The sequence below is a fragment of the Crocuta crocuta genome, unplaced genomic scaffold (assembly GCF_008692635.1).
Source record: "Crocuta crocuta isolate KB4526 unplaced genomic scaffold, BGI_CrCroc_1.0 scaffold223, whole genome shotgun sequence".
Classification (NCBI taxonomy): domain Eukaryota; kingdom Metazoa; phylum Chordata; class Mammalia; order Carnivora; family Hyaenidae; genus Crocuta; species Crocuta crocuta.
Window position 1 is genome coordinate 3,302,629 of NW_027529426.1, and position 11,327 is coordinate 3,313,955.

An 11,327-nucleotide genomic window follows, 5' to 3' on the forward strand; every position below is an offset into this window, starting at 1 on the left:
TATATATTTGCATGTGTGTATGTAAATCTGACTTGGGAAAATATTAGAGTAGATCACAGGGAATTTTAGTGATATATTTCCACATACCAAATGCCCACTAATCTGCTCTTGCTATGATCAAAACAGTCATAACAAACACCATAATGAAAAAAACCCACATGAAGAATCGGTCTATGACTTTTGCAACTTTCTTCCACTCACTCCCCTTGGAATTGGTCGCCTTATGGTCTTTGAGGCACTTGGCAATGTACTCAATGTTCCTTGTCAAAGCTTTGTACCGTGCACAGTAACTGTCAGCATCCTGTGGGTTCTCACCCTGGCACCCCAAGTCATTCTTTAAGAGTCTGTTTATTTCCTTCTTTCTGGGAAGCTCTTTGTTTCTGTCCGTGTTCAGATTTGGCTCTGGAAGTTTGCCATAAACCTTTGTGAGGTGGGTTCGCTCCCTGTCATGGTGGGGGCTAAGGCAGCTCTCACCCACATCGTAGACACACAAGATCCGGGACATGTATTTCAGGATGACTACCCTGGCCCAGTGTGGCACTGGCCGGGCCTCAGCCCCACAGAAGTGGATATTCATCACCATAATGGTCAACGCGGTGGAGGCTGTGATCAAGGCCATTGTGGCTATGTAGTATTTGCCTGGAAAATAACCACAACCAAGTTAGCTTAAAACTGTCCTTGTGCTTGGCTCAAAAAAAAAGAAAAGAAAAAGAAACAAACACCTTTTCTAGGGAAGCTGTATACACTAATGGTTACTAGTATAAACTTTCGAATAAAACTTTTTGGGTTCAAATCCCAGCTCTATAAAGACTAGTGGCCTGGAGCAAGTTATACCATCTGGTTAAACCTCAGCTTCCTTCTCTGTAAAATGAGTATAATAATCGGATCTAATATACCGGAATATGGTGAGGCTTAACTGAGATGATACACGTAAGGTTCTCAGCACTGTCCCCTGCGCTGAGTTAAAGGTTTCAGAATGTTTGCTGAGATCATGATGTGAAAAAATTTCCCTTTCAATGAACAATGATCTTGACCAGCTCCCAGAATTGTCTTCAGACTTTACAATTGGGTAAGAAAGGAGATAGTATGTCACTATTAGTCTTTAACATGTGATTGCATAAAGCAAATATTCATGATAAAGGAAAATGAAGGAAGGAAATAATAAAGATGAGGGCACAAATTTATAAAATTTAGAATAAAAACAACAACAAAAAATGAAGCAAAGCAAAAGCTGTTTGAAAGGAGGAATAAGATTGATAAACCTTTTGATAAAGCCACTTGCAGAATAGAGGCAGGGTGGTGGTGGGGAGAGAGAGAGAGAGAGAGAGAATATAAAAGAAGTAACAGAATAGAAATTTAGAATACAATAAAATAATATTATAAATCGCTGTATGATAATATATTTGAAAACCTAGATGAAATTTCTAGAAATACATAAGACATCAAATTTAGCATAAGAAGAAGAAACACTGGGATAGAAAAGCTCCAGGGTTGGGTTTATAGATGAGTTTTACCAAACGTTTACATGTTTGTACATGTCTTATACATCTTACCAAGTCAAGTTGTTCCGGAAAAAGAAAACGAGAAAAAACTGCCTAGTTCCTTTTATGAAGTCAGTTTAGCCTTGATCCCAAAAGTAACAAGAAAGGAAACATTAAGGTCATTTTACCTACAGATGTATTTGAGAAAGTCCTATAAAAATTATTAGCTAACTAAATCCAATAGTCTTAAAATGATAATTCGTCGTGATAAAGGATTCAACTCAACATCAGAAAACCTAATTCACTATATCAATGGGGTAAAAGAAAAAGCTCAGATGATAATCTTAACAGATGAAAACAGTGTATTTGCTAATGTTCATCATCCTCTCATTATTTGTTAAAAGCTCAACGTAAACTCAGAATAAATGGGACCTGTCTTAATATGCTAAAAATTATGGACCAGAAGCTTAGATCCAATATGACACTTCTTCAGAAAAACACATTTCTATAAGCTTACAAGTGCATTTCACAGATGCTGCAAATGACATATTGTAATTGTTAATACACATGCTGAAGATCTGTGTGCACCCTTCCTAGAAAGGAATTATTTCCTAGAAAGGAATATTATCACAGACATAGGGTAAGTAATGTTTGCAAAATTTCTGAGACACATGCCGAAACTCTCTCTTTAGAGCTTTAGTCAACTCTCTGTTCAATGTCACTGCTAAAGAAAAGAGATCTGCCAATTGTTCTTGCCTCAAACAGTGTTATGATCAGAGGTCATCACTGTAAATCATTTCTGTCTCAGGAGAGGTAATAGAAATGCCAATACACTTCTTCCTCTTTATTAATGGTGTGGGGGGAGGACCAGAGAGAACTTTCTGTGTCTATTTCTCAAAAAGATGTGTGTGAGTGTGGATTTGTGTCCATGTGTCCATGCGTCTGTGTTTTTTGCTCTCCAAACAAGCAAACCAACATAGCAATGTCTGAATATCGGGTAATATTGGGTTCAGTAGAGGATAAAAGGGCAGTAAAATATCACTTTCATATTGGTTCCTAAGTCTCTAGGTGTTCTGAAATTCCTCCTCATTGTTTACTTTAAGGAACCAGAAATTAGGTCTAGTCTCTAATTCTGGTAAACATCTATTACAACAGTGAGTCATTGAGATAGACATATTGGAGCTGAGTAGGTCCTTGGTGGCGGGGTGCAGGTAGGAAACATGTTAGGAAGGGTCTCAAAATGAGGTAAGAAAGGAGGGTAAGACAGGGGTGGGTCATCTCTGTCTCCACGTCTACCCTCGGAAGGACATTTTATTAGAGCAGAGTTTTGAAAATGTGGTCTAACCTAGAATCACCTCAGATTCCCAACTTTTGCCCAAGATTGCTAAATCAAACTCTTCAGATATAGAAATCTACATTTTAACCAACTCTCCCATATCTACTATACACAATAAAGGCTAAAGATTATTCTATTAAGAGTAGGTGACCCTTAAAAATATAGGCAACCATTTCTATCATGTCTGCCAGTATTTCCCAAGAAAAGATTCCTTGTGATGTGAAAAGACAATAATAGTCACTACTTACTGGACACTTACCATATGCCAGCTTCTACACTAAGCAATGACACAATGAGTAGCAATTACACAAATTTTTCAAGTGATGAAACAGAAACTAAAAGATGAAGTAACTTGCCTAAGACTGATCATCCAGAAACGAGGGGTGAGATCAGAGTTCAAATGCAGATTTCTTTAACTTCAAAATCAGGGCCTTAACTTCTAAGCCAGTGAAACAGAAAGTGCATCAAAGTCACCCAGAAGTCGTGAAAACAGATTGCCAGGATTCACTCCCAGAGTTTCTAATTCAGTAAGTCTGGGGTGGGCTCTGAGAATTGGCACTTCCAAAATGATGCTGCACTGTGGGTCCAGGGACCACACTTTGAGAAACCACTACTCTAAGCTATACTACCTCTCATTTCTCTTTTGTGTAAACCCAGAGACCATAAGACCAGTTTTGGAAAACAGCCATATCTGTTTTCAAAGATGCCAACTGAAACACTAAATGAAGTATGTGACAGCCTGTGTTGAATCTGAAGTTGACCTAATTGTTATGAGTTTAAAGGAACAGATACAATCCCAGTCGCCTCAAAGCTAGTCAAAGTGAAAGACACTTGAACTCACCTATAAGAGGGACATTTTCTGAAGCTGGCATGATCTCTGCCACCATGAGCTGAAATACAGTCATGGCCAGCAGAATGGTCACTCCCAAGGAGACCTTCTCCCCAGAGGCTGCTGGGAGATAAAAACTCAAGGGAGCCAGAAAAGATATGAGGACGCATGGGATGAGGAGGTTGACGATATAGAATGAGGACCTCCTCTTCAGAAGGAGAGTGAATGTCACATCTGGGTAGGGCTCAGAGCAGCAGCCATAGGAGATCATATTCTTCACAGCAGGCATGCCATGGACCTCCCACTCTACATCTTCGATGAAGTCGGAGAGGTCTCCGCTGTCTAGGGCGTTGAATATGTCCACCTGGTTGCCATTGTAGGTCCAGGAACCAAAGGTCAGATTGCACTGCTGGTTATCAAAGGGGAAATAGGTGACGTCCACCACGCAGGAGCTTTTGGTGATGGCTGGTGCATCCCAGGTGATCAGCCCATCATACCGTAGAACCACGTTGGTGTTCACCGGCTCAGAAGATTCATCATCAGCCCTGGAGGCCGGAGGAGGAAAATGAAAGCTGCTGGTCAAGGCAACTCATCAACTCCTTCACTCCAGACAGCTCATGGCCCTGTGGCCATCACTTTAGTGTCGCTGGCAATGGGTCACCATTCTCCCTGTCACCCTGGCTGAAAGTCAGAACCAACTCCAATTTGCCCCTCTTCCTCCATCTCCTGTAACTACTCAGGGTCAACTTCTCCAGGATTCTTCCTTTAAATTATTTCTGCTCTATGTCCCTTCCTCTTCATTTCCAAAGCCAGTCTCTTAGTCAAGGTATAATGATTCAAGCATCTAGACAAAAAGTAAACCTGTCGAGGCTGAAATCTAATAGGGAGACCTGCTTACCTGATTTTATTGACCTTGGGCACAAGAATATTAAAGTAGCCTTTTGTTGCTATTGGAAGAGTTGTACATGTTTATTGTAGAACATTTGAAAAATGCAGACAAAAATTCATTTACCCATAACCTAAGAAGTAATAATTTATTCTAAATATATCTTCTTTTTGCTTTATGAACATTTATGTCTGGGTACAGAATTTCTATTTTCCTTTAGAAAGTGAGTTTTTCTACCATTGGAAGGCAGATGAAATGTTCATCAAGGTGCCTCAGCCTTCCCTGGTCAGAGGCTGGCCATATGACCTGAGCTAGATCCAATTGATTCACTCTCCCTGGAGTTTAGATCTTATGTAGAGGGACCCAAAGACCAAAAACAGTCACCTTGGTGATGCCTTCTTATAAAACAAACCAGCTCAATAGTTCCTGCTGTCTCAAACTCTAGAGCAGTCTCAGTCTGTCCTTTCTAAAACCTGCTCATTGATTATTCCTCCCTACATTTAAAAAAAAATGTTTATTCATTTTTGAAAGGGGGTGGGGACATGAGTGGGGAAGGAGCAGAGAGAGAGAAGGAGACACAGAATTCCAAGCAGGCTTCAGGCTCTGAGCTGTCAGCTTAGAGCTTGACATGTGACTTGATCTCACAAACCACAAGATCATGACCTGAGCCAATGTCAGATGCTTAACTGACTGAGCCATCCAGGTGCACTTTTTCTTCCCCCTTTAATTCAGTGAGCTGTACCAAGCCTTTCCAACAAATCCCTTTTTTCACAAGGTAGTCAAAGTCAATTTCCAATGCTCACAACCTTAACTGATAAGTATCTACTAACATTTAATACATATTTTCCAATCTCCCTTATAATTTTTTCCCTACAAAACATATTATGGGTAAAAGTAATGTGAAAGACATCCTGGATTGGACCCAGGAACATAAAAAGCACATTTGTGGAAAAACGTGAAATCCAATAAAGTCTATAGTTTAATTAATAATTTTGTATTAGTTTTGACAAATGTACTGTTCGATAAGATGTAACATCAGGAGAAGCTAGGTGAAGGGTATAAGGAACTCTGTACCATCTTTGCAACTTTCCTGGAAATCTAAAATTATCCTGAGATAAAATAATTATTTTAGCAAAAAAAGGATGGTACCAAATTTAAAATGTGGTTATTCATTCATATTCTCCTGCAACATTATTTTCACGGCTGATAGTTTTCCTTTATATTCCATTATTTAGAGACGCCATACTTATTTAACCAATCTGTTGCTGTTCGACATTGTCAGTTTCCAGGATCTGCATTCATGAACAATACTGTAATGAATGTCCCTGTAGTCAAATCTTTGCATTTATCCACTGACTCTTTCCTTATGTTAAATTGGTAGAAGAACATGTGCTAGATCAAAGAACTGGCATGTTTTAAAGTATTTTTTCTACTTATTAAAAATTGGGCACCACAACATTAATTGTAATGGTCTGATCTGTAATCAGAGACCTTGTGGTGCTCAAATTTTAATGATAGTCTTTAATGACGGTGTAGAGAGGAAGAGCTTTAATATGGGTCTTTGTGAAAATAACAAGATGAAGTAATTTCAAATTACTGAATGTATCCTCTGTAACAATGAGAAATGTGTATAATTAATGAAATGAAAAGGGAGAACTATGTGTGAATGGAGAATATCACTCACCCATCCTATGTTCTTGGTATAAGAGGAGAGAATCTCAGGATCAGAGAGAATCTCTTTGGACATTTCTATATCAAAAAGAAGTCCTCCACTTTCTTTCCAAGGCCAACTTCCTTTCCCGTTCTGTGATTCCTCTCCTCCCATGTCTCCTTCAGGATTCTGCATCTCTTGGTTCTTCTTATTCTGTCTCATCTAGACCCTTCCCCAGTCTCTCCCACCAGCGTCCCCTTCTCTCAGGCACTTTTCACTTCCCACCTCTCTTTTCATATACTGGAAGTAATACAAGCTGCTGTCACTTCCCCATCTTGCTTTTATTCTTACAATTTGGCTTCTTACCGACATGTGCTCTTACAAAGGTCATTCATGACTTGCAAACAGGTAAATCTAAAGACGTACTCTACATCCCTATCCTGTTCAATTCTTCCCAAACATTTAACACTGTAGGTTGTTTCTACATATCCTTTCTTCCCCATGGTTTCTATGACACAACCCTCTCTCACATCTTCTTCCCCCCTTTTAACCATTTATCCTAAATATCTTCTTTAAATGTCTTCAGTGAAGGGGTGCCTGGGTGGTTCAGTCGGTTAAGCATCTGACTTCAGCTCAGGTCATGATCTCATGGTTAGTGGATTTGAGCCCCACATTGGGCTTTGTGCTGACAGCTAGCTCAGAGCCTAGAGCCTGTTTCAGACTCTGTATCTCGCTCCCTCTCTGACCCTCCCCTGCTCATGCTCTCTCTCTCTCTTTCTCAGAAATAAATTTAAAAAAAATTAAAAATAAATAAATAAATAAATAAAGTCTTCAGTGAAGCGTTTCACCAGCTTTATCCACATTTTCTTTCCTTCCTTGAGTAGTTCTATGAAGGGCTCTATAAGGGCTCAAAGGGCTTTTGATATCTCTATCCCTGATCTTCTTTCCAGGCTTAAGAATTGCTTTTTCAGTCTCTTCATTGGTTGTCTCCATGTGGATGTTCCTTTGGCCGCCCAAACTGAAAAGATCCCACACCAAACTCATCATTTTTTCCCTCAAGCTTGTTCCTCTTCCTCTCCTTTACTTCTAATCTCATCTAACAAGTTTGCTATTTTCTCAACCACCTAGATGACTTAAGCAAGCCCTAATGCTAAATTTTAGACAAAGTCTGTCCAGATATGATAAGGTACCCAATTCCTTACTAGGTCTAAACTCCAAGTGTTAACATGGCCCAACCATTAGGAACACCTGGCTGGCTCAGTCAGTAGAGCATGCGATGCTTGATCTCAGGGTTGTGAGTTTGAGCCTGATGTTAGGTATAGAGATTACTTTAAAATAATAAAAAATCTTGGGGTACCTGAGTGGCTCAGTTGGTTGGGTGTCTGACTCTTGATTTCAGCTCATGTGCTCGCTTCGGCAGCACATATACTAAAATTGATTTCAGCTTAGATGATGATCTCACGGTTCATGAGGTCTAGCCCCCATATTGCATGGTGAGCATGGAACCCACTTGGGGTTCTCTCTCTCCCTCTCTGTCTCTGCTCCTCCCCCACTTGCGCACACACTTGCTCTCTCTCTCTCAAAATAAACAAACTTAAAAGAATCTTTAAAAAAAAAAACCCCAACCATTGGAACTCTCTCAAGCAGCATCTGGGTGGTTCAGTTGGTTAAGCTTCGGGCTTTTGATTTTGGCTCAGGTGATGATCTTAGTGTTGGTGAGATCAGGCCCCCATGTCAGTCTCTGTACTATCAGCCTGGAGCCTGCCTGGGATTCTCTCTATCCTTCTCTCTCTGCCCCTCCCCTGCTCTCTCTTGCATTATTCTCTCTCTCTCTCACAATAAATAAATAAACTTTTTTAAAAAAAAGAATTCTCTCATAGTAAAGGCACATTTGGAATTTCTATAAGCCAGTCTTTACCCAATCTAATGTCAGGAATCCTTGCAGCCTCTTGAACTATCCATTATATTGGCTGTGTACTTAGACTAAACAACCTTACCAGAACTTTGAGCCCAAATTTATTCTTTTTCTGATTTGGTTATCTGCTTGAATAACTATACTGCTAAAGAGCTCACTATCTCTTGGGAACATTCATTGCTCAAGTTATTAGTTATGATGATTTTTAAAATTGTTTCTCTTCCCTTTAACTTTTCACTGTCTTGGTTTTTGTCCCCTCGAACAATTTTCTCTCTTTTCCCTACCTTATTTTCTCCTTGATTGCCTAACATAGCCATCAAGTCTTCCCAAGCACTTCTTGCTTCCAAACTAAGCATCAACACATTCAACTGTTCCTCACATGCAGTAACTTCCAGACCCATAACCATCCTGAACACACCCTAACAAGTCTAATCCCATGGGTTCAGGCACCAGTAGTGAATCTAGATGTTAAACACCTTCCTGCCCAAACTATATTTATCACACCTGATTGGATCACTACCACATGCCCCTCTTTCCTTTCTCACCACCACTCAGAAAGCCTATTTTGTAGTCTACAAGGTTGTGTACTACCTTGTGAGACAATACATTTCTGCTGTTTAAGCCACCCAGTGTGCGGTACTTTGTTACAGCAGCCCTAGGAAACTAATACAGCCTATAAAATAGTTTCTCATCCAGAAGGGGAATATAGCTCTCAACTTTTATGACCCATTATTTTATCACCTAAGATTTTATGACCATCATTTTAGGGCCTGGGTACCTAAATTGGTACTTAACTTCAATCAGGTTTTAAATATCTTTTTTCATTATGTTTCAATTCTGTTAAATCAACAAGTTCATTCCCAAGTAATGACTGACTTGAACTTACTTGTTATATAGGACAATATCTGGCCTCCACACCAGGTCACTAGGGATCCTGATGGAATCCAGTCCGTCATACTGGTCTCGATCCCACGTGAGATATGCATCATGCCAGATTTGGCGGATCCATAAATAGGCAGTCAGAATCTGGTTTCTTTCATCCTGCACAAGTAACCATGATAGGACTCTGTCCAGTAGACGCCTCAACCAAATGTCTCCCATCTCTAGAAATCTTGTTCTTCACAGCAGAAATTCCAAGAGCACAAATCTACTTTCATTAAATAAACAAGAGCTTTTCTAGTCTATTCCTTTGACTGACTGCCAAGGCCATATTTTTTTCTACCTAATTGACTGTTTCCGAATGTAAAGTGGACAAATGTTTAGGCCATCAGAGCTCTGCATGGATCAACAGCCCAAATTTCTCTGAAAATTGATCAACTGATGATTCACTTGAATGAGAAGGTTAGAAAATATCTACAGTATACAGAGGAAAGCCTTTCAAGTTTCATAACTTTGTGTAATTAAATGCATATAAGCACTAAATAAGATATGCCATCTTAAAACATACCTTTCTTTTTAAAAAAACAGGAATAAAATTCATATAACACAAAAGTCACCATTTTAACACAAAAAGCCATTTTAAAATGTATGATTCAGTGGATTATAGTATATGCACAATGTTGTACAACTATTACCAACTATCTAATTCCAGAACATTTTTGTCAGCCCAGAAAAGAAACCCTAAACCATCAGGCCATCACTCACTATTCTCTGCTTCTCCCCACAGCCCCTGGCAACCTCTCCTCTGCTTTCTGTCTCTATGGTCCTGCCTACTTTGGACATCTCATAGAAAGGGAATCCTACAATATAAGACACCATCTCTGTTTAGATGATCAAGACTGTTACTGTCAATGGCCAGGATTGGACTAAATTTTATTTAGTGAAATTACTTTTGTAGAGAGCATCCTTCTTCTGTATTCCCTTCCTCCACCAGCTTGCACACGTTGCTGTCTGTTCTCATTCTCTCTAAATTCTGAGTAAGACATCTCTTTGGAAAGCACTGTTAGTTTCATCCTTAGCACCATTTCAAAGAGTCACACTTTATGTTACTTACCATGTCCTTAATCTGAGAAAGTGTAATCTGCAGGGTGACATTCAGGACTTTATCTGTATCTTCTACTGGACGAAGAGCATTGGAGTAATCTTCAAAAAGGTCATTAAACAATTTCTGAGCATATTTTCCATCTGCTGTTTCTACAGCTGCTCAAAAAGAGGGACCTGGATCAATATTCAATGTCATATATATTTCAAAGCAAAGAACAACAAACTGAGGACTAGAACTGGGCAGGACCCAGCATCAGCTAGGGACAAGCTCTGGGTAGGTGACAGTTATTTTTCTGGTGAGTCGATAAAAGGCATGAACGCTTCCTTGCAGTTAGAGAATTTGTTCTGTTTGCTTGCTCACTCCCACCAAACAAGTGGCCCCCAAATGAGCTGAGATGGTTATACACCCATTGGCCTCTTACCTCTCAGTCTGGAGACAGCAAAGTAAATCCAGCAAAAGGAGATGCAGGAATGGGGCCAGTTCATCTTTTTCCTCAGCCTTTAGAAATTCCCAGCCAAGCAGCAGTCTTCCACTTCCCTCTGTGAATGGGAAGGGTCTGGATATAAAGATCCCACTCGGCCACACTCGCTAAGACAGATGGAGAGCTCAGGCTTGCGGTGCACCTAGGGCCAGCGGTCCTGAGATCCATACCCACTCTCCCTCCCCTCTGGTAATCTGACCCAGCAGCTCTGGCAGCGGAGATGCAAGAGGCAGATGGGCTAAATCCAGCAGTGCTGATCTAAGGGAGCAGTCCCCGCTGGGGATCCCTAGCCATTTCAGCAGGAATTTCCAGACCAAACTTTCAAATGACGACAGGTAGGAATCCAACACCCCTGAGACTCTGCCGAGGCAGAATAGGCCCTTTCTACACATGCAGCAAGCAGGTTCAGCCCGAATCTAAGGACAAAGAGAAGCCATGCAGACCCATCCGTGGGGCAGCCTCTGGAAAGGCCCTACAAATGTGCTTCAAGTGGCATTTGCAGCGGGAAGAGAAACAGTTCCATGATCTCCAGAACAGAGTACCTTCTGCTTCAACCCCTTCAAGATCTGGCACTTGAAGTGTCTCATGTGGTAGTGTGAGTGAATATGGGGAGAGGGGCTGGGAGAAGAGCATTCACTCCCCTCAGAAGCAGCACTGCAGTTAGGATTTGAAGTCCCAAACCTAGGTTTGACTGCAAGCTCGAACCCTTCCTTGCTCTATTGTACTGAGCCACCCTGAGCTGGAGACCAGGAACATAATATTCT

At 40.6% G+C, this 11,327-nt stretch overlaps 1 protein-coding gene across 1 annotated transcript; it reads right to left on the reverse strand.

Annotated features, from left to right (window-relative positions):
* Window positions 1-97: 97 nt before the first annotated feature.
* CHRNA9 (cholinergic receptor nicotinic alpha 9 subunit) lies at window positions 98-10,567 on the reverse strand. Its single transcript, XM_077758856.1, has 5 exons — window positions 10,504-10,567; window positions 10,092-10,237; window positions 8,985-9,139; window positions 3,659-4,191; window positions 98-639 (listed from the first exon to the last, which is right to left on the reverse strand). Exons 1-5 carry the CDS (start codon window positions 10,565-10,567, stop codon window positions 98-100), a joined length of 1,440 nt encoding a protein of 479 aa, XP_077614982.1.
* Window positions 10,568-11,327: the final 760 nt, after the last annotated feature.

What these genes read in the sequence shown, in the direction of transcription:
- CHRNA9 (XM_077758856.1), bottom strand. Translation starts at nt 10,567, where the DNA reads ATGAACTGGCCCCATTCCTGCATCTCCTTTTGCTGGATTTACTTTGCT. An exon ending in TTTCTCAGATTAAGGACATG is followed by an intron (nt 9,140 to 10,091) that starts GTAAGTAACATA and finishes TTACTTGTGCAG; the next exon opens with GATGAAAGAAACCAGATTCT. An exon ending in AGAAAATGTCCCTCTTATAG is followed by an intron (nt 640 to 3,658) that starts GTGAGTTCAAGT and finishes GTTATTTTCCAG; the next exon opens with GCAAATACTACATAGCCACA.